We start from the raw sequence: 24,031 nt of genomic DNA, 5'->3' as shown, positions 1-24,031 counted from the left end.
CAGAATTATATTCAATACAAAACACTGTTCTGTCCAGACCTCAAAACTGAAGTTGGAATGGAACAGTGCCATTTCGCACAGCCATATCATTAGTATCTTTTAGCCTGTTCTCATACAGGACAAGACTTTCAGCTGATGTAAATCAAAAATAGTTATGATAATTTATAACAGTTGAGGTCTGACCTACTGTTCTTACTTTCACTGTCTGTGTGAGCACTGTTGCAAATTATCATCAATTAACAACAAGCAGGAATTATTAGCAGTGGTAGTGTTTATAGAGGTGCTCCCCACCACTGCTATTTTCAGAGAGTTGTGTAATAATTTATAATAAACTAGCTAGGAGGGACCTCATTCAAGAAGTTAGAACTTGTAACTGGGAGTCAGGATTTTTGTAGCCAAAACTATACCAATAGGCTCCTTGGAAAGTCATATAACTTCTCTGTGCTTTAGCTTCCCCATCTTCAGAGTGGACACAACACTTACCTAACTCAGAGTGGTGTTGTGAAGCCTAATTAATACCATAAATTGCTTTCAGACTGTGGAAGTAAACATCAGGATATGTTACTAAAATTATTATATAATTTACTGTTCATTATGTATTGCTGTTATATAGTATTATATAATATATTGCTTGTCCAAATTTAGGATGGCATCCCTATATAAGGAAGCACTTTAATGAGTGCTAAAAATGCAACTCATACTTAAGTGCTGCCCTTAAGAAGGATGGACTTATGCATGCACTTTAAATGATGTCCTGATTATCAGAACCCCTACAGTCCTATGTACGTGGAAGGAGAAATTAAGCCATTTTCTTTTGGAGTGTGTATGTGTTGCAAGAACCTAGTCATTGTTAGGAATATAGCACATTTTCAATGGCACTATTTGCACTTAGCCCCACACTTAATATTAAATAATACTTATGGTATGGACAGTCATACCACACACTACCTGTGTATCGTGCAGCATGGCATTCAATTTGGCCATTAATGCACATGCACTGCTCCACTGCTCCTCGGTGGACTCTTGCCCAGCTTTCACCAAGGTCAAAGTGCTCATAGAGACTCTCATCAAAGCATTTCCCTAAAAAAAATTTAAAAAAGAAAAGATTTTGAAGGTTAGTCAGTACAAAGAATGACTCCAAATGATTCAATTTTCCTTTTCCTTGAAGAGCCCTGCTCTTGGCATGTGCTTATCAAACAATTTGGCTTTAACCTTTGTAATGCAAATACTTGGGCACTATGGTGAAGCACACTATGGGAATTACAGAATAAATTAAAGAATAAATTAAAAATAAAAAAATATTTCTTTGGGCCAGATGACTTTTCCCTATATGTCTTATGTCCTCTGACCATCACAGTGACACCTTGCTGCAGACCCTACTCACAAAGAAAAAAGTGAGAAATATAATTTCGAGTAAAATACACACATTTATCTCACTTGTATGCATTGTTCATAGGTGATGATTGAATGGAGGTGAAAGGTGTGATGGAGCCAGCTACTCTTGGACATTGCAGCAAGCCTAGCCTCAGTGAGCAGTAACAATGCTCCCAGCACAGGGGTGGGAAAAATACAGCTTGTGGGCTAGATCCGGGCCCCCAGGCCATTCTATCCAGCCTTCAGAGCCCCTAAAAATTTTATAAAATTAATTTTTATCTGTCCTTGGCTGCCTGTCATCTTTGACAGCGGTAGCAGGGCACAGGGGGAGCCAGTGGTAGGACCCAGCAGCTGAGCAGCAAGGCCCACCCAGCTCTACCCTGCCCCCACCATCCTCCCCTCCCCCATCCGGAAGCCTCTGTGGCTTCTGATATCATGACCCTGGAGCTGTTCCCCATCCTCCCTCCATCTGAAAGTAAGATAAGATCAGTAAGTAAGATAAGATCAGACAGGGAGAGGGGGAAGAAAACAGCTGCAAACCACCCAGCAGCTGGGAGCCCCATGGTGCTGGCCTGGCTGGGCTGGGCTGGGCTGGGCTGGAACCAGAGCAGGAAACAGCGGGTGAGGGGCTGCAACAAGTGGCAGCAGTGAGGGGGCATGGGAAGCAGTGGCGGTGCAGGGAGCAGTGGAGACAGTGGCAGGGGTTGCAAGAAGCGGCAGTGATGAGGGAAATGGTGAGGGCTGCAGTAAGCAGCAGCGGCCCTGGGAATTGGCAATGGCAGTGGGAAGTGGCAGCGGTGGCAGCTGGAAAGTGGCAGCAACAGCAGTGGCAGGCAGGCATGTGGGTCTTTCCCACCCCACCCACCATAACCCCACACCCTCCCACAGCCCCCACCCCAACCACATACTGCACACCCACTCACCATACTCACACCCACACCCACTCCCCAACCACACACCCCCATATACACCCCCTTACCACCCACATACAATAGGAGTAGGGTTGTATGTTGATCTATTATGCAATCATCTCTTGATACACGTCATAAACACATAAATCAGTATAAAAATATTTTAAAATATAATTAAAATAAGTTATAGTAGATGTTTTAATTTTTTTTGTATATGATTTGGGGGATTTTTCCAGTTTGAAGATTGCAGTACCCTCCCCCCAAAAGGAGCACTTCCAGGGCAAGGGGAGGGATTTCCGGTGGCAAAGGTCAGGGGTTGGGGTTAGGACTACTGGTCCCAATATGGTGACCGGGGACAAGGGAACTGACAAGGGGTGGGGCTACCCATGCAGCCCTTGAGAGCTCATCAAAACTTGTTAAGTGGCCCTTCACCCGAAAAAATTGCTCGCCCTTGCCCTAGTTAGCCTGCCTCACCCCAGCTCCTCTGTACCGCCACCTGGTGTCTCACTTGCCACACCTGGATAGAATAAATAGTCCTGCGGGAGGCACCCAGAGCCATGGGATGGCATTTTTTTTACATGCTATCTTGATCCAGGTTTACTTGGTTAGACTGGCAAAATTTCAGCAATCTCAACCAGCCCCAGCTGCAGCCCAGATGGTGCTAATTTGCCTCAAAGTGTATTTGTGGCTCCAGACTCCTCAACAGTCACACCCATGCCTCATGGGTATCAATCTGTTATAATTCTCTCTCAGACCTGTTCAATAAGTCACATCTGTCTAGGCACCAATTCTGTGGGTTTGGCCTATTTGCTTTTGCTGCCATCTTCAACCCAGGCCCTCTTATTCCAGCCTTGGCTCTTGTGATGACAGCCACTGTGCTGAGACTCTCAGCACCCGCCTAGATTCCATCTGGGCCCCCTGTACTCCATGTCTCTCCTCCCTGTCCTCTGACTCTCACTGGACTAATTTCTCCCTCTCTGGCCTTTGGGCCATGGAAGAGCTAAGCCCTTTGCAACTGGGCTGTCCCAGCCATGGGAATACTCACCTCTCCCTCACTGTCAGTTAAAACATCACAGGATGCTTTAAGGCTCCTGCATTGCAGCCTCTAAGCCTCCCCTCGCAACTGCTCCTGGCCCTTCAGTTTTAGTATCCTAACCACAACATAAAGTACAGCCTGTCTGGGTATACATAAAACAAAGAACAACCTGAACTCATGTCATCCTCACCAGAGTGAACTCAGAACTCAAAAGAGGCTTTGCAAGCAAGAGCTCCCCTTACTGTGACTCCAAGCTCAACAGCAGCCTACCTGGGAGCTGCTCATCCTTCCCCAGCCAGGGTGCCACTCTTATATCAGGAACTCCCTCCCCTTCTAGCCAACCCATCCTATCCCTTGGCCAGAGCACAAGGGGTCTCGGTCCTTTCAGCCCTGCTTGGTTTCAGTGTGGCTGTGGCAGGGCCGTTGGTGATTGTCGGTACATGTCACTTTTCCTCTTTTGGCTGCTTGCGTCCCGGGGCTTTTCCCTAGTGACATTCTTGACTGTCTTGCCTACTATATTGTCTTTTCCTGATTCATATCTCTTTGGGCCACAAAGACCCAAGCCTTAAAGGGTCCTCACAAGTTTTGTTTGTCCCACAGCCTTCTCCCAGTAACAGGGCAGGGGTTCCCTCTTACAGGCTCCAGGACTGTACAGGGCACATGCCATTCCCCCAGCAGCAGCAGGACTTCTTTACCAAACACCAGAGAGGCCCAAGTCATGTTCCAAAGAGCACTCATGTAATATCAGAAGCTGCTCTCAAACTGGAGTCAGGCAGAAAGCCAGGCAGAGTGGCATCTTATAGCCTGCCACTCTGGCCTGCCTCCTGCCTGACTTCAGATTAACATGGCTAACTAGCTGGAACTGTAGTCAACCAGAGGCAACACCACTGGAGTGGCAGTAAAACTGGTGGTAAAGCATAATAAGAACCAGATAACCAGCCTCTCTCTCCACTTGCCCTGGCATAAATCAGATGCAGCTTAGCTAAAGTCAGTAGTATTATACTGGTGTTAAATCACCAAAACTGAAAGCACAGTAAGAGCTTTCATGGGCAGGTGTGCAATACAGCACTTCAAATAAAATCCTGGTGTTTTTCATGTCTCCCTCCCCTAAATGCTATATGTGTATAAGAATACATTTACAACTGTGCAAATTATATTTACATTTCAAAAAGGTGGTGGAAGGGATTTACTGTATTTCTCTTAGCTAAATACTTCACTGGTGGTTCAGATCAGGTGCGGATTTATAACGGTATAATCAAGCTATTTGCAGCTGTCCTGTCAGTAATGAATTGCCTGTCATAACCACTTGGAAACCTGCCTACACAAACATTTGTGCTTGAGTAGTCTAACATCACAATGGCAGTACCTTTTCATGACACAGACCTTAAGAAGTTCCCTGGTTATGTAATTTCACATGCTTACCAAAGGATGCACTTACTGATCTCACAGTCTCTTCCTGTGAATTCCTCAGGACATGTGCAGTGATAATAACTACGATCATACGCAGTGAAACAGGTCCCTCCATTTTTGCATGGGTTCTTCGCACAATAATCTAAAGAGTTTATAAAATAAATTATTGCTCATAGTTGCCAGATAAATCAATCTTTGGCGAGTCAGATATTACCTCATTACGCAGAATATTAAAAATGTGCGTTCAATTGCATTGTGGATGTAATTTTATTTCAATATTTATTCATTTAATGCTTTTTTAAATTGTATAGTCACTGCATTTATCCAACTCTATGAAACAGCATCATAAAACAATGAGATCTAGTGCAGTCCAACCGAATGAAATGGATGCGCGCTTTATAACCAAGGCAGAATCTGACACATTATCACTGCTCACAATATCAATAAAGTTAAACCAAAGGTAATAAAGTAAGGCTACAGAACAAATGTCCACAAGATGGAGCTATTCCTTTACACGAGGGATTAAAAAATAAAGCTGCAGTTTTCATTTACCCAGACAAATACCCTGCATATTTTACACTGAAGCATAACTGGTGGGATCATGTACCCCTCTTGAATTTTACACAGATCGTACTTTCCTGGCAGGCCCAGAATATCTGGGCTGCTCTGTGCCCAAGAGATTTTTTTTTTAATTATGGAAAGCCTGGGTCTCTTTTGTCAGCGTCGTGCCCCCATGCCCACAGGGCCAAGTATAGATAGAGACTTTATGTGACAGATTACCACAGATTGTGACTTTTTAGTGGGATGTCATATTGAGCCGCCCATCAGCTGCTGTGAACTAATGAAAGCCAAATGAACCATGCTAGTTTACACCAACTTAGCAGCTAATGCAATGGTTTGCTTGCATTTGCAATTGCCCCTGTCCCCATCCATCACCTCTCTCTGCCTTGGTGACAGCACAGCCCATTTTGACTGGAAGAGAGATTACAGAGTTGCTATCATCACCTCCCAAGTAGGCAAGGGAGCATGAATTGGCTTGCAAGGGCTCCCGCCAATGCCCTTGATGGACCCCAATGAAAAATCTCTGGCAACTGCTAATTTTGCTCTGAGCTGTTCTGGTGGGCACTCTGCATCCCCACCATTCCCCTGGGGGAGAACTGAGAACCTGGCAAAGAACGCATAGGCCCCCGGCACAGCATGCTGCTGTGCCCATGGACGCGTAGAGAGCCATGGCGGCAGCAGGGATGGAACCCAGGCACTGCTCAGCCCTGGCATTTGCCACTCCTAATCAAGGAGAAATGCTGTCAGCTGGGAGCAGTGTCAGGGCCCCTGCGTGCAGCCCTGAACCATGCCCTGGAAAGGCTGGTGCTATGGAACAGCTGGGCCATTCCAAGCCCTGGACTTGAACAGTAACGAACTGTGAAGCCACAGTACAGAGATGTGCTTTGAGCAGGTACTGTGCTTCCAACTTACTGGTTCTCCCAAGCAGATGATCCAAAAGGTAAAAAGCATGGCCACACATTAAAGACAAAGAAGCAACCCAAAACACATACTGAAGGATAGATCGTGAACTTCATTGTGCCAAAAAATCTAGACTAGCTCCCTCGAAGTCCAGTGATTTCCTCTAGATGACAATAGTGAAACCAGATTCCAGTCCCGAATGGATTCACTGGTAGGCACACCCACAGAAACATCAAAAGGACATGTACAGATGATGACTAAGCTGCTTCGTCTGCCATTTTATAGTTGTGAAACACTGACATTGTGCAATGTTTCTTCAAAGGCAATGTCCTCGAGACTTTTTTCCTGTAACAGTCAAACTCTTGCTTTCTCACAGGGCTGTCCTTCAGGGTAGTGAAGCAGCAGACAAATCATTTTTGATGCCATCCCCAAGCCAACAAAGCAGGACCCCAGCTCTTTCCTTCTCCCTCCAACTAGAAGCCCTCGCTGCATTCCCTTCCACTAATACTGAGTCATTTCCCTGTCTGTCTCCCCTGCGGCATCCTCATCTCACTTCCCCTCATTTATTGTGGCACGCCAAACAGCTGCCGTGCCAGACCGCACCTCAGGCTGTCCCGTGCTAGTGACCCGTCACTGAGAGAAACTCTCATACAACTGCTTTCACATTTGCCAACAACCATCATAGCATCAAATTCTCCAAACCGTGTTGAAGAAAGGAGTCATCTTTTTTCACACTTCTACTTTTATCTCCACCCTGCAGTTTCCCAGAATACTTTCCATTTGAATGAGACACTTTTCACAGAACTGAGACTGCTCTTCAGACATGTTTCCGGTCTGATGGCTTCTCCCTCTAGATAGTCATCTTACGTGACCATAGTTCTTTTTTTCACACACTTCTGTCTTTATGTGCCTCAGAAATATATGGCACTCTTCCCTCTTGAGACCTAAACAAAATCCTACTGAGGTAAAACTGCCACTGACTTCAATGGAATTTCCATCAACCTCTTAAGGCCTGGTCTTGCCGAGTACTTTGGCTCCTGACAAGTATAGTACTAGCCCCTCAATTCAGCCAAGTGCTTAGTAGGGCTGTGCGAGGTTTTGGACCATGCTTTGGATCTGGAGAAGCTTTGGACACTTCGGCATCCAAAGCAGCGCATCCGGATTGAAGCATTGGCTTCATTAGGCTTTCCAAACTGCTGCAGAAAAGCTTCGGAGCCGCCTCGGAGATCCGGCCATCGGGTATAATGGGGAATCAATGAAATATCTATAACTGTGTTGGGTTATTTGTCTGATTTGGATGAAACTTGCAGGGCGGTAGCCTCTGCTGAGAGCATGAAGTCTGCCAAGTTTCAAGATCGGTGCAGAAGTTTCAGGGGAAACTGCACCCCAAATTCTTGAAAGCAAAATTCATACCACGTGTATGTGTTACACCACAGGCGGGGGGTAGCTCCTGATGAGGCCATGAAGCCTGCCAAGTTTCAAGAAGATCGGTGTGGGGGCTTGGGGGGAACTGCACCTCAGACTGCTGACCAGCAAAACTCGTGCCATGGGTGACACTGCATGTGTTCAGGTGCAGCAGGCTGAAAACTGGAGGGGTGGTGGCCCCTGCTGAGGCCATGAAACCTGCCAGCTGTCAAGGAAATTGGTGCAGGGGTTCTGGGTTCCTGCACCTCTGGCTGCTGACAGGCAAAACTCGTGACACGGGTGCTTGTACAACTGACTGTCTCTGTCTTGGGGCAGTTGATTGTCTGTATTGATTATTTCCTCTCCTTAGTCTGTGGTTTTGTAGAGGTTCCATTTCTCTCATATAACTAGGAGAAACTGAATTTGCATATTGTACATCTACCCTAAAAATACAATGAAAGCAGGGGAAATGCACACCTGTAAATTTAAAAGCTTCAAACCTAAAGAAGATGCAGTAGCCACATTCAGAAGCAACAATCACTGCCACTCAAAATGAAAATTACAGGAAAACTATTGAGAGAAAAATAAATGTAGTACAAATTTTGGCAGGATTCAAATTAAACTGCTAATTCCTGTTGGCAGAACCTACCAGCTATTCTGAGTGTGATAATCCCTCATTCATTCTCTAGGGGGAGCTACATATCCTGAGCAAGGCTAGAGCCAGCAAAAGAGTAAGGGCCTTGTTACACAGTAAGTTTAGGCTGCCTATGGAGCTCTTAGCCCCTGGACTGGCTACAAATTAACACCTTTAATGGCTTAAGGCACTTGTTATGCATTCTTAAATTGTGCCATTTCAGGGCAGGGTTATATCTAATCCGCCTAATTTTGCTCCTGTTCCATGAAGGTGTGGCCACTCCCTCCACCAGTGCAGTGAGGCTGTGCATGGTGCCTCACTCCCCAAAGACATCAGACAGAGCAAAAGCTGCAGCCCCAGAGTGCCCAGCAGCTGTGGTGTCTCCCGCCGCCACCCAGACCAGCTCACTGCTCTCACTAATGGTGACATGGGTGGGGTGAGCTCCAGGGAAAAAAGGATCTAGCTCCTTAGAGTTCACACAGTGCCCAGCCAGCCAGCAGCCCAGGTAGGGGCAGTGTAGCGGGGTGAAGCTGCCAGCTGGCTGGGCACTGCCTGAGCTCTGAGGGGCCTGATACTTTTTTCCCCAGAGCTTGCCCCCTGCACCGCTTGCAGCTGTCCAGACACTGCCTGATCTCCAAGAGGCCTGATCCTTTTCAGAGCTCAGACAGTGCCCAGTGGGGGCAGTGCGGAAGGCCGGGCTCCAGAGAGAAAAAGATTGAACCCCTATTCAAAGTTAAATATGGTAGGGGGCACTGCATAACAGTTCAACCCTGCTGACCTCCTAGTACTAAATTACAGCAGGGGGCACTAAACTACAGCTCGCATAATGTGCAGATTAGTGACAGTTGTTTAGTTTTATTAATTCACATATTTTACTTAAGTATAATTTCAGTATTTCCATTCCTGTCATAATGAAGGTACTGATTTTCATGAATGCAGCTGTGCCCCTGTGCTCCTGGGTGCCTGGCTTAGTCCAAGTACCCCGGTCTTCAACACACTGACATGGACATCTGCGGGGAGGAGCAGTCAGCTAGATCCAACCGTTCATGTAGGTTCTTAACCTGCACACAGGACCTTCACCTAACACAGGAGATATATGGTCCCACTAGGGGAAACGCCTTACTGGACTTGGTCCTGGCTACAGGGGATGATTTGGTGGGGGATCTACTGATACAAGGTAGCCTAGGGGACAGTGACCATACTTGATTGAATTCACTATCCGGTGTAGAGTGGGAAATATAACCAGTAGGGCAGAAGTGCTAGACTTCAGAAAGGCTAACGTCACTGTGCTCAGGAGATTAGCTAGTGAATGCAAGGTGCTGCACCTAGGGAGAAGGAATCACCAGCACACTTACATGCTGGGGAAACAAAGCAGCAGAAAGGGATATTGAAGTCACTGTTGACTCTAAGATGAACATGAGTCATCAGTGTGACAAAGTGATCGGTAAAGCTAACTGCACTTTATCATGCATTAGCAGGTGCGTGACAAACAGATCCAAGGAGGTGATACTTTCCCTTTATGCGGCATTGGTCAGGCCACAGTTGGAGTACTGCGTCCAGTTTTGGGCGCCGCATTTCAAGAGGGATGTGGAAAACCTCGAGAGGGTTCAGAGGAGGCCACTCATATGGTTAGGGTCTTGTAGGCAAAGCCCTACGAGGAGAGATTGAGGGCCCTGGATCTCTTTAGCCTCCACAAGAGAAGGCTGAAAGGTGAGGCTGAGAGGTGATCTTGTAGCTGCCTACAAATTCATCATGGGGGGACAGCAAGGAATAGGAAATGCTCTGTTTACCAGGGCACCCCTTGGAATAATTAGGAACAACGGCCATAAACTGACGGAGAGCAGATTTAGATTAGACATCAGGAAGAATTTCTTGACGGTAAGGGTTGCCAAAATCTGGAATGGGCTTCCAAGGGAGATGGTGCTCTCCACTGCCTTGGGGGTCTTTAAGAGGAGGCTAGATATATACCTGGCTGGGGTCAGCTGACCCCAGTCCTCTTTCCTGTGGAGGGCAGGGGGTTGGACTTGATGATCTGCTAAGGTCCCTTCCGACCCAATCATCTATGAATCTATGACACCCTCTAGCTGTCAATAGACTTAATTTGGAAACTACTAACACAAAAAGGTTTATTTTCAATATTTATTTATTTAATTTAATTAATTAAATTAAAAAGGGAGGTCAGCAGAAGATTGATCCATGTTGGGCTCTGCAGCTACACCTGGTGTGCTAAAATATTAATTACACAAAAAACCTGGAAATTACCTGAAAGTACCAGTGAATTGTAGTGGCACCTGGTGGCCAAGAGGGCTTAGGACATACAATTTGGAGAGCTGACATGTATGTGACACGTGACAGATTTTTTGTCCACAATGGGACAATTTGCCATGATCAAACTAAAGTACTTCGGAGGTAGTCTAAGTTGCCACGCTCCAAGTCAGTTTGACATGACAAAACCTCATGCACATGTACATAGTGATGCCATTATGCTAGCCAAATGGTTAGTTCACATTTCATCATGTGTACATGGGCAAAACATCACATGTACAAGCGCCCTAAAGTGGCTCCACTAAACTGAACAACACTAAGTCAATTAACATTTGTTTGGCTTACAGTGTAAGGTGTAACAAGACCCTAAGGACGCCTGCTAGGAGGCGAGGGGGCTGCTATACTGCAGAGAAGCTGGCAGCTCCAGAAGAACTCAGACATGCTGAAGCATGACAAGCAGAACAAGGGAAATAAAACACACTTGGCACTGGGAGAAGTGGGGCAGGTAGGGACATAGGTCTGAATAACCATGTCTCCAAAGAGCAGCAAGCAGCAAGAGAGACTCTATCAGCACTGAAGCCAATAGTGTTCTACATACAAATTACTCTCAAGATCAATAACATTCAATCAAGCATGAGTCATTTCCTTTGGGGGGGTTTTTGACCATTTTATCAAATTCTGCATTTGGTAGCAGGGAAGGATGAGCCAGAAGTGAATTCCAGACTGGTCTCATTTCACTAATGCACCCTGTGGAGGCCAGAAAGCCAAAGAGATATGTTCTGGGCCAGTTCAGGCCCTGGCTGGCATGAATCACAAACTCTAGGGATTAAGCCTAGGACGTAAGAGGCAGGCACAGTACGCAAGGAAGACAGGAAACATGATGTTAGTGTGAAGACAGGGTCAAATGGGGAGGCAAGGAAGGGAGACAAACAAGGAACTTAGGAAAGGAGGAAAATGAGGAAGGAGCAATAAGACGTAAGAATCCAGAGAGAGAAATCACTGCAGGATCCTGGCCAGAAAAGAAAAAAGATGGAGAGAACAGAAAAAACTTAAAGGAGCAGAAGAGAAAAAGAGTAAGGTTAAGAAGATGTAAAGAAAGTCGAAAAAATGGAGCACAAATAAAAGAGCAAGTAAATGCAAGGAGAAAGAAAGGAAGCAAGAACCTCCTTCTCAATTCAATTTACACCTAAAACCAAGAGTGAGAATTTTTAGGATTATTAAGAATCACAAATGGCCCCGTACCCCAAATCAAAGCAGTGTTTTGGGGAAGGAAAATATAAATCCTTTGATTATCCTGCACCTGCCTCCCAGCACACAGCAGCTGACACTGGATTCTTGAAAGGAGAGAAATTTAACAGCAGCCTTAGAAGTCTCCTTCCAACACATAAGAAAGGGAATCCTCTTTAAAAGTGAATTATCAGCTAGGCTTCACCCTGACAGTGAGAGGCTTTTTGAAGGGTTTGCAGCTATTATTGTGTGTCGCTTCCAACATTTTAAAACCAGGGAGCAATAAAAATACTTGATAATAAATAAGCAGCATATGAAACTGTCATAGCTTGGCTCCTTTAAGTATGAACTTTTTATGTCTGTCTCTGTCTGACAAATGCATGACAAATAAATGTATGTTATTATTCATTTTGTTTAAAGTCACAAGTATTTGCCTCCAATTCATCATGAACCCGCTTCAAAGCCAGTTTGGGAACTAATTTAAAGCTGTTAAATTCCAGGTGCCACTGTTGCCCTCCACTTAATTTCAGACTCAGTCTGTGATTCAACCAGAGTTTTGTTTTTTTCTAGCATGTCGCTGCACTGCAAGCTGTTTGGGCGGTAAAATCCCTGACAGGGTGGAGGGCTGTTTGCTAGCAGGCAGCTGAACCTACAAACAAACCATGTAACTCGTTCAAAGGTCCATAAATTCAAACAGGGAGAGAACATCTAAGATATGACAGTGTCTGGCTTGAATTCTACAGTGTAAACAAGGCAGGTTATGTCACAAAATAATACAGGAGAGGAAGAAAAGCATTTTTTTCTCCACGAGCACTTAGGCTCTGATCCAAACAAGGATACAGGCACTACAGTGCTGAGCAGTGCAATACCTAACTTGAAGGTATGTGGCCCCCAAGGTGGAATCCAGAGCACAGAGGATTGTTTATACCTAGGGTACCATCCATCCCAGTTTAGCTGAGACAATCCTGGATTTCAGAGGCCAGTCTCTGACAGCTGGTGAGAATTAAAATGAGCATCCTGGAAACACAAGGGCACATGGCACAGTCTGGCAGAGAGGCAGAGCAGCATGGCATGCCAGGCAAGCCCTACAGCTACCCACCTGCCTAAGGTGCCACACCATCCACCCCTGCCTCTGCCTCTGCCTGCAGCAGCACAGTTGACTTGGGAGGGGGAGGGGGAGGGGGGGAAGCAGTGTCCCAAGTTTCCCATTAGTCCTTATGGTCATCCTACCACAGCAGCAGTATGTCCCAAATGACAAGTACACCAATGCACTTCAGAACCAGCAAGCCACTAGTGCGCCTGCTTTCTATTTTCCAAAGGCCTTGCAAGAGTGGTTATTGAGGACAAGCTTAGAGCATCCCCACTGGTAAACATCTGGCAGTGGATTACATCAGCAAACTCAAGTGGGCAGGGTATGCTCAGCCCAGAGGTCCCTGGGACCCACTGCTGATGGGGAATGAACAAGCCCTGCCTTCAGCCCCTGAGCTCCCTTAGGAACCACAAAAATCCTCATTTAGTGTGGCGCTGCCAAGAGCTAACCAACAAACACTGAGGACAAGAGTGTGCCTTAAGCCTTCACTACTGTTACAAGGTACCTCCCTCCCCTGAGGTCTCATGGCCCAGAGCTCTCTCCTGATGCTAAAGGCCCGTGTTATTTAAGACTGATCGAGGTGATCTCTTCCATGGGAAAATCCAGGATTTTCAAAAGTGAGGTGTAGGTGGTGTGGTGCATCATCACATACTGCATGACATGTTTTTCTCCAGTAAATGAGAAACCAGAAGCTTTACTAATATGCTAGCAGCATCGACCCATATTATTCAGTTTCAGATCAAAGCAAAAACCAATATACCTATTGGAAAATGAACTTGTTTCCTAGATTATATATTAAGTTTTAAAAAATACAACCAAGTAGGCAAAAAATAGTCAAAAGATATTGTGTCATTAGTCCTTTAGTCATTAGTTAAATGTACCTCTCTCATTTAAATCTGTAAAACAAAATCTAGTATTCTTGAGTGTCTTGATCATGCCTCCAACACTTTGGTATCAGCCCTTTTTACACTTGAGTTAATGTTACCACACCTCAGTTAAGGTTTTAGCTAAAGCTAAAAAAAAAAGTCTGCAAGGCTGTGAAATACATGAGCAATGTTACCAAGAACGGCTAATAGAAAGCAAAACTGCAGGAAAAAGGATATTTTCAATAGTGGAACATGAAGACCTGCCAGCTGTGGAGGAGATCGGTGCAGGGGGAGTCTGGGGCCCTGCACCCCCAGCTGCTGACAGGCAAAACTGGTGCCAAGACTTTCTCTGTCTTGGGGCAGTGGATTGTCTGTATTGATTCTTTCCTCTCCTTAGCCTGGTTTTGTAGGTGCTAATTGATGCTCCTTATGTCCTTACCTAGTAGCTAGGTCCTGTGTATTGAGCTGGTCCCTGAGTGAATCATGATTGATTGACTGATAACTGGTAACACAGTAGCTTAGCAGCCAGGCCTGCATTTCACTAATGCACCCTGTGGAGGCCAGAAAGCCAAAGAGATATGTTCTGGGCCAGTTCAGGCCCTGGCTGGCATGAATCACAAACTCTAGGGATTAAGCCTAGGACGTAAGAGGCAGGCACAGTACGCAAGGAAGACAGGAAACATGATGTTAGTGTGAAGACAGGGTCAAATGGGGAGGCAAGGAAGGGAGACAAACAAGGAACTTAGGAAAGGAGGAAAATGAGGAAGGAGCAATAAGACGTAAGAATCCAGAGAGAGAAATCACTGCAGGATCCTGGCCAGAAAAGAAAAAAGATGGAGAGAACAGAAAAAACTTAAAGGAGCAGAAGAGAAAAAGAGTAAGGTTAAGAAGATGTAAAGAAAGTCGAAAAAATGGAGCACAAATAAAAGAGCAAGTAAATGCAAGGAGAAAGAAAGGAAGCAAGAACCTCCTTCTCAATTCAATTTACACCTAAAACCAAGAGTGAGAATTTTTAGGATTATTAAGAATCACAAATGGCCCCGTACCCCAAATCAAAGCAGTGTTTTGGGGAAGGAAAATATAAATCCTTTGATTATCCTGCACCTGCCTCCCAGCACACAGCAGCTGACACTGGATTCTTGAAAGGAGAGAAATTTAACAGCAGCCTTAGAAGTCTCCTTCCAACACATAAGAAAGGGAATCCTCTTTAAAAGTGAATTATCAGCTAGGCTTCACCCTGACAGTGAGAGGCTTTTTGAAGGGTTTGCAGCTATTATTGTGTGTCGCTTCCAACATTTTAAAACCAGGGAGCAATAAAAATACTTGATAATAAATAAGCAGCATATGAAACTGTCATAGCTTGGCTCCTTTAAGTATGAACTTTTTATGTCTGTCTCTGTCTGACAAATGCATGACAAATAAATGTATGTTATTATTCATTTTGTTTAAAGTCACAAGTATTTGCCTCCAATTCATCATGAACCCGCTTCAAAGCCAGTTTGGGAACTAATTTAAAGCTGTTAAATTCCAGGTGCCACTGTTGCCCTCCACTTAATTTCAGACTCAGTCTGTGATTCAACCAGAGTTTTGTTTTTTTCTAGCATGTCGCTGCACTGCAAGCTGTTTGGGCGGTAAAATCCCTGACAGGGTGGAGGGCTGTTTGCTAGCAGGCAGCTGAACCTACAAACAAACCATGTAACTCGTTCAAAGGTCCATAAATTCAAACAGGGAGAGAACATCTAAGATATGACAGTGTCTGGCTTGAATTCTACAGTGTAAACAAGGCAGGTTATGTCACAAAATAATACAGGAGAGGAAGAAAAGCATTTTTTTCTCCACGAGCACTTAGGCTCTGATCCAAACAAGGATACAGGCACTACAGTGCTGAGCAGTGCAATACCTAACTTGAAGGTATGTGGCCCCCAAGGTGGAATCCAGAGCACAGAGGATTGTTTATACCTAGGGTACCATCCATCCCAGTTTAGCTGAGACAATCCTGGATTTCAGAGGCCAGTCTCTGACAGCTGGTGAGAATTAAAATGAGCATCCTGGAAACACAAGGGCACATGGCACAGTCTGGCAGAGAGGCAGAGCAGCATGGCATGCCAGGCAAGCCCTACAGCTACCCACCTGCCTAAGGTGCCACACCATCCACCCCTGCCTCTGCCTCTGCCTGCAGCAGCACAGTTGACTTGGGAGGGGGAGGGGGAGGGGGGGAAGCAGTGTCCCAAGTTTCCCATTAGTCCTTATGGTCATCCTACCACAGCAGCAGTATGTCCCAAATGACAAGTACACCAATGCACTTCAGAACCAGCAAGCCACTAGTGCGCCTGCTTTCTATTTTCCAAAGGCCTTGCAAGAGTGGTTATTGAGGACAAGCTTAGAGCATCCCCACTGGTAAACATCTGGCAGTGGATTACATCAGCAAACTCAAGTGGGCAGGGTATGCTCAGCCCAGAGGTCCCTGGGACCCACTGCTGATGGGGAATGAACAAGCCCTGCCTTCAGCCCCTGAGCTCCCTTAGGAACCACAAAAATCCTCATTTAGTGTGGCGCTGCCAAGAGCTAACCAACAAACACTGAGGACAAGAGTGTGCCTTAAGCCTTCACTACTGTTACAAGGTACCTCCCTCCCCTGAGGTCTCATGGCCCAGAGCTCTCTCCTGATGCTAAAGGCCCGTGTTATTTAAGACTGATCGAGGTGATCTCTTCCATGGGAAAATCCAGGATTTTCAAAAGTGAGGTGTAGGTGGTGTGGTGCATCATCACATACTGCATGACATGTTTTTCTCCAGTAAATGAGAAACCAGAAGCTTTACTAATATGCTAGCAGCATCGACCCATATTATTCAGTTTCAGATCAAAGCAAAAACCAATATACCTATTGGAAAATGAACTTGTTTCCTAGATTATATATTAAGTTTTAAAAAATACAACCAAGTAGGCAAAAAATAGTCAAAAGATATTGTGTCATTAGTCCTTTAGTCATTAGTTAAATGTACCTCTCTCATTTAAATCTGTAAAACAAAATCTAGTATTCTTGAGTGTCTTGATCATGCCTCCAACACTTTGGTATCAGCCCTTTTTACACTTGAGTTAATGTTACCACACCTCAGTTAAGGTTTTAGCTAAAGCTAAAAAAAAAAGTCTGCAAGGCTGTGAAATACATGAGCAATGTTACCAAGAACGGCTAATAGAAAGCAAAACTGCAGGAAAAAGGATATTTTCAATAGTGGAACATGAAGACCTGCCAGCTGTGGAGGAGATCGGTGCAGGGGGAGTCTGGGGCCCTGCACCCCCAGCTGCTGACAGGCAAAACTGGTGCCAAGACTTTCTCTGTCTTGGGGCAGTGGATTGTCTGTATTGATTCTTTCCTCTCCTTAGCCTGGTTTTGTAGGTGCTAATTGATGCTCCTTATGTCCTTACCTAGTAGCTAGGTCCTGTGTATTGAGCTGGTCCCTGAGTGAATCATGATTGATTGACTGATAACTGGTAACACAGTAGCTTAGCAGCCAGGCCTGCAGCAGTGTCTCCCCGCCCGCCCCAAAACAGACAGTCAATCCTACAAGCACCCATGGCACGAGTTTTGCTTGTCCGCAGCTTGAGGGGCAGTTCCCCCCAAACCCCACACCAATCTTCTTGAAACTTGGCAGGCTTTGTGGCCTCTGTAAGAGCTACCACCCCTGCAGTTTTCACCCCACTATGTTGTAACGCCTAGATGTGACATGAGTTTTGCTTTCAAGAATTTGGGGTGCAGTTCCCCCAAACCCCTAAACTGATCTTCTTGAAACTTAGTAGGCTTCATCCTCTCTGCAGAGGCTACCACCCCTGAAAATTTCATCCAAATCGGACATAAAACAACAAAGTTATAGATATTTTATTGCTTCCCCATTATACCCTACGGCCAGATCTCCGAGGCGGCTCCGAAGCTCTTCGAAAGCTCTGAACCCCTTTGGGAAGCTGAACGAGGCCAGCGCTTTGACCCAGATGTGTTGCTTTGGACCCCAAAGCGTCCAAAGCTTCTCTGGATCCGAAGCTCTGTCTGAAGCCTCGCACAGTACTATCAGGAACTACATGTGGCCCTGCTACCAGCAAGTATCCTCCATCCCAGTCTGGAGCTTCAGATATTTTCAAATCCTTTAGCAGGCATCCTACGTGCATGCCCAAGCCCAGAGGCTTGGGGTTCAGATGCCCCCAGGTTTTGCTTGCCTTCAACCATATGGCTGCAGGAACAAGCTAGGAAGGAGTCTCCCATTTCCATAAAGTCGGCGTGTAGCCAAGATCCTCCCACTGGAAGCTGGCCAGTGGGAAGCTAACTATGAGGCTCTTGTAGGGAGTCCTATCTACAAGCAGACAAAGGTGCACCCTTCACTACACAAAGCGATTGGTAAGGCACCTACTTGGTCAGGGTACTACCCTCTGCCACCTTCGTGGTCATGGTATTTCCTCTGCCAGATGACAATAAACTGATGTGCTGCCTAAATAGAAATGTTGCTGCCCCTCTCAGGCAGCTGGCTTTAAAGTTTGGATAACGCAGGGATCAAAGGGGGTGCAACTTCACTACTGTACCTTTCTCTTCCCCTCTCCCCCCGCACTCCCTATACCACCTTGGATCAAGTCCTGCTGTCTTCTTTTAAAGACCAGCTGAATGAGGAAGTGAGAGTGAGCTCACCTTTTATAACAGTTCAGTGATTAAGGCACTCACCCAGGACATAGGAGAATCAGGATTCAATACCCTCCCTTGTCTGAGAGTGTTCATACCCTCCCACCTCTTCCGACTCGCAGGGGACTGACAGAACCACCAGCCCACATTGGAGATGGACCACTGGAAATAAAACAATTCAAGATTCACTGAGAAGAGAGACAGAGGAAGGGAGAACCTGGCTATAACTGAGTGATTAGGATAGGCATTGGTGCCAGAGAGAGTCCTGGCCCCACCCCCTGCTCCAGTGACTGTTAATGTATGTTATCCAATGACTAGTTTATGTAAATTGTGTAAACAGTCTTTGGAGCAGGAACTGAAATAGTAACAATTGATGCCCATGTGGCAGAACAGACCCTAGGGCAGCCGTGGCAACCCCTAGGGACACCCTCATTCTGCCTTCACTCCCAGTCCTCTATATAACCTCCCCTGTTCATTTTTCCTGCCATGCCTTGATGTTCCTATGATATTGATTGGGAGGCTGTCCCTGAGTCCAAGTGCGCTCTCACTGTCATCTACCAATCTCTTAGGGTCTCTGGGTCCTCAGCTCACTAACTCAAATATACTCAGCTCCCTGTGAGTGTCTCTCTCTGCCCCAGCAGACCTCCTGGTGCCTGGCTGGTACTGTGAGCTGGTGGTCACCACCTGTGGCCCAAATGGCCCTTTTTTAAGCCTTAGGGCTCTCAATCATGTCCCGCTTCTGTCCCCAGTAGAAATGCCCATGTCTCACAGATGTCACTCTGTCACCATTTTACCTTCCTGAATAGGCTTTGGCCTTCTTAGCACCAACTGGGTCCAAAGCAACTTCTGTCTAAAGAGAGAGCTAGCCATGGATCTTTATCTCCTATTGTATACAGACAATAACAATTAAGTGTGGTACAGTATTGTGGCTCAACGTTATATAAAATCTGTGTGGAAACCTTGACACTATTCAGTTAACTACCTCTTTCATTGTTTCTAGCTATGTGTTCAATAAATACTTCTAGTTCCTTGTCTTTGAAGCTGTCAGAAGAGCACTACCTTTTTCTTCACAAATGAATTCTTCATCAGAAATTCTACTGTGAAGGTTTACTGTTTCTGTGAGGTATAGAGGAAGGGCAGCTAACAGTGGAAGATCTACATGTCTAAGATGATGAGGAAAATATTTTTGTGCCTTTAAAAAGCATAACTGTTTGAAGAAAATCTGGAAAAGCAGAGGCAAACCAAAGCCTGCTTTATAATCCTGCCCAGCTGTAATGGAGGGAAACAGGACCAGCTTGCAGTTCAGTGAGGAGAAGAGTTCAAACAAAAGGGCCTATAAGTACATAAGGGGTGTGCGTCAGGAACTGGAAGAACATCTGTTCACCAGGGCACTCCAAGGAAAGACAAGATCTAACAGTCAAAAACTTCGGGAAACCCGTTTTAGGCTTGACATAAGAAAAAACTTCTTTACCATCCGAGTCCCCAGAGCCTGGAATAGACTTCCCCCTGAAGTGGTGCAAGCACCTACTCTGGACACTTTTAAGAAACACTTGGATGCCTATCTTGCTGGAATAATTTGACCCCAGCTGTCTTCCTGCCCCTTGGGCAGGGGGTTGGACACAATGATCTTACGAGGTTTCTTCCAGCCCTAATGTCTATGAAATCTATGAAAATCTATTAAAAGAGCTTGGGAGCCCTGGGTTCAAGTCCCTGCTTTACCACAGAGGTCCTTGGTGACCTTCAACACATAGGCTTGGCTTCTGATCTATAAAATGTGGATGTCTCCCGTTTGTTTTGAGGATAAATACATTAAAGATCGTGAGGTGCTCAGGTCTTCACTGCTAAACGTCATATGAGTATCAGAACTAGGGACCCCAAAAACAGACACTTCTTTTGCAGAAGCCAGTCCTTGGCACATCACATGAAATAAATGTATTCCTCTAAAAGCACAAGATACTGCTCCTTCCTCCAAATGGCAAAGTAGTTGCCTTGTGTCAATTGTCTGTATGGAAAAAATAGTCAAGCAACACTGAAAGATTTGTTTGATATGGTTTAATTTGCCCCCTGCTAGACATTTAGAATATTGTTTAACCCCATAAATCATCAAATGACACAAAATAGCATGAAGCAAACTCAGCATGCAATGCTTACCTTTAGTGCTCTTATGGCAGGGCTTTCAATTGAGAATCATTAAACTCATGGCTTTAACTTGTCAAGACTGTTTCTTGTGTGCACACAAGAGCACCACTCCTGAAGACACTTTGGCTATAAACAGATATCACTCTTGTCCTGGGAAAAAGCATTTTGTCCCAGGATAATACAGATGTACATGTCCATTGTCCTGCTTCAATTCCCTCTGACATATACCAAGTAAATGCATTACACCTTTTCCCAATGCTAGAGTGATGGGCAAATGGCAAGCTTTGCTTTTTAACAGTGATTTATACATTTAAAAGTCTTAAGTGTAACAGTATAGCATTATTTAACATCTTAATGTCTTATTACATATGGTTATATTTATATATAACATATATATATATATTATATCTTATTTATCAGCTGCTGTAAATTGGCATAGACAGCCTCCATGGAGTTACACCAGTATAGACTGGTAAAGGATCAACCCCATTGTATTCTCATTGAAAACTAAATGATCAAAAGACCTTATTCTGTGTAATCCACATCCTTTCCCATACCATGTCCAAGTTCAAGTACAAGATCCTCAGAATAGGGCACTTGTCTGTTTGCTTGTCTGCAAAGCAACTTCCACATCTCCCATACAGAAAATAAATCACCATAATCTAAGAACAGTGGGCGTGTCCACACAAAATGTTTAATGCACAGAAAACTAATTCTGCTGCGCATCAGTGCAGCTGGCAAAAACCGTGCTAATGTGTAGTAGACTTAGTCATAATGCACATTAACAGCACAAAAAAAAACATTCATCTGCACAAAGTGTAGTAGCACCAATTATGGCACATTAAGTCAGTACCTGTTCCTACAGGTAATAAACTTAATGCCCCGTAATACCGCACATTAATGAATGTGTGTACATACTGAATAAGCAAATGCTATACATCATCAGGCAACCACATTTTTCTAGAGGCCTGTTGTTAAAGTCCTTAATTACTTGCCTTACCTATTTGCTTTCTAGCTGCAGAGGCACAATAGCCCCAGGTCCTGTCACGATCATAGTTGTGTGTAGTTGAACACCTGAAAGAACAGAAAGTGCTTTAAACAACATGTGGGATCAGTTGAAACAAGAATGTCCTTCAAACCTGATCAGCACGAACTAATAACACATACTTTTCCATTTATTTTAATTGCAGCTGTAGCAAGAACAATAACAGGGGTAATCTGCAGAATGGATTTTTAAAAATAGCCCATGTTTGTGATCTACAATTATTATTTATTATTTATTATTATTAGCAACTATCTGTAAAAAAAAATACTACAGAAAAAGATGGCTATGTTAAAATTGCAGTGCCCCACCTCTTTTCAGTTAAAGATAAATTGAGAAAGAGATGTGGATCTGAACTGAGATCCAAAAAATTCCTCCAGCAAAACCAGGAAAACTCTGATTTGATTTTCCTGATATTTCTGAGGTAAAAAAAGGACATAACTAAAAGTCTAGGGAAAAAGTAGGTCTCCCTTTATTCCTTGTAAAGGAATCGGAACCTAACACATTTTTGCTTTTCGTAGGTCACCTTTAATAAACTGGGGGACCAGAAAAGATGCCTAACAAAGAGACTTTCCCTTGATTTCTGTGGCAAATGTGTCTTATTTCCTGTTCCTTAATAGTATTTCTAGTTTTTAGTTTGCCTGACAAAAATAATTATAAATGAGGAAATAAACTGCAACAGGGTGATTTCCAGTTAACCTCAAACCTTTGCATCATGATAGTCCTGTTCACTGAAGCTCAGCACAGGAATTCTGATGAAGTCAGAAGGACTACATAAGAAACCAAGATTTGCCCGAAAGAAACATAAGACTAGAAGAAGACTTGTAGGTCTTCAAATCCTGTCTTCTGCATTCATGGGCAAAAATTGTCCAGAAGTATCCACAGGATCATTCACTCTTCCCATACTACAGCCACAAAGTAGCTTATGAAATATTTTTTTTAAACTACAATTTGTTACAGATAAAGTTCAAGGAAGACCTTTTATAACATAGCATTTGTTAGATGAATCTAGCATTAGATGATCATAGGTAGGGACCTACTTACTTTGCAATTTCACAGAAACTGCAAAATTGGGTATTGTCTGTGAAATCCGTGGAGTCAAAAAAAAAAACCTTACTAAAAATAAGATGCTGGCTCCCCAATGGGAGCCAGTGGTCATCAAGGTCACTACCATCCAGCCTTGCAACCCACCAGAGGTGGGGAGAGGGGTAAAGGAGAGTAGCCAAGATGGTGGCCAACCCCCCCCGGCCACTGCTCACCACTTATTGGTTGAGAGGGCTGCCCATTGTGTGGCACCACACCTTTCAGCCAATCATCAGTGAGCAGCGGGACTGCACAATGGATGGTCCTCTCAGCCAATCAGCAATGAAGGATGGAGCCAGTGTGGCTCCTTGGCCAATCAGCAGTGAAGGGTGAGATTGCTGAGACTTGGGTAGATCCCTAGTCACAGGAAAGAGAACCACATCTTACACCAGAGAGAAAGGCAATAAAGCTCATGGTCCCTTCCAGTCTGATTAAAGGAAAAAAAATGCTGACTGTAAATCTGGCAGCTGGTTTAACCCCTAGTGCCTGAGCAAAACCTCACCCCAAGTACCTGAGAGTCTTCCAAGTGCTGGCTCATATAGCAACAGGAGGGCAATAAATCCCTTCCAGCTCCACGTGGTAATAGAAGATAGGCATAGCTATTCCTAGATTACCCGACCATTGCTTGTCCAACCTCTTTTTGAGCACCTCCAATGATGGAAATTCCACAGCTTCCCTGGGCAGGCTATTCCACTGCCTCATTGGTCAATCAATGACATTTTTCCTGATACCCAATCTAAATCTACTTTTCTGTAGCTTCAAGCCATTGGTTCACTTTCTGCTCTCTGCAGCAAGAGAAACAATGTGTTCTCCCTTTTCTTTATAGCAGCTCTTCAGATATTTGAAGACTGCTATCATGTCTGCTCTTAAATGCCTTTTCCACAAGCTGAACATGCCTATTTCCTTCAGCCTCTCCTCATAGGACTTGCTTTCCAAGCCCTTTAACACTTTTGCTGCCCACCTCTGGACATTCTCTAACTGGTCCATGTCCTTTTTAAAATGTGGAGCCCAAAATTGCACAGTATTGGTGCTGCATAAAAAGGCACCATCACCTCCCGTGTCTTGCATCTAGTGCTTCTACTGATGCAGCCCAAGACTGCATTCACCCTACATCACAATGCAGACTACACTGAGTTTGTGATCCACCAAGACTCCTAGATCCTTCTTCATCATGCTGATGTCTAGCCAGGTGTCACCCATTTGTACTTGTGTTTTTGATTATTCTTCCCGAGTTGTGGCACCTTGCATTTGTCAGCACTGACCTCCATCTTGTTAGGTCCAGCCCAGCTTTCCAATCTGTCAAGAGCCTTCTGAATTGCATTCCTATCCTCCAACATGTTCACAATCCTTCCCAGTTTGCTCAAGAAGCTTTGCCAGCAGCCAGTTTGCCAGCATCCAAATCATTAATAAACACAAACAGCACTGG

At 44.8% G+C, this 24,031-nt stretch overlaps 1 protein-coding gene across 1 annotated transcript in view; it reads right to left on the bottom strand.

Moving 5' to 3' along the window:
* Positions 1-24,031, bottom strand: part of HGFAC (HGF activator) — a 99,243-nt gene that overhangs the window by 62,991 nt on the left and 12,221 nt on the right. Inside the window, exons 4-6 of the mRNA XM_006030018.3 lie at positions 21,481-21,554; positions 4,760-4,873; positions 949-1,080 (exon numbers count right to left, since the gene is read on the bottom strand). Of these exons, the coding sequence (XP_006030080.1) occupies positions 949-1,080; positions 4,760-4,873; positions 21,481-21,554 (320 nt within the window). The remainder of the gene's footprint in view (positions 1-948; positions 1,081-4,759; positions 4,874-21,480; positions 21,555-24,031) is intronic.

The sequence above is a fragment of the Alligator sinensis genome, unplaced genomic scaffold (genome assembly GCF_000455745.1).
Source record: "Alligator sinensis unplaced genomic scaffold, ASM45574v1 scaffold851_1, whole genome shotgun sequence".
In the NCBI taxonomy this organism is placed as follows: Eukaryota; Metazoa; Chordata; order Crocodylia; family Alligatoridae; genus Alligator; species Alligator sinensis.
The sequence above is the reverse complement of the archived record's forward strand: the minus strand, read 5'-3'. Positions and strand labels throughout refer to the sequence as shown.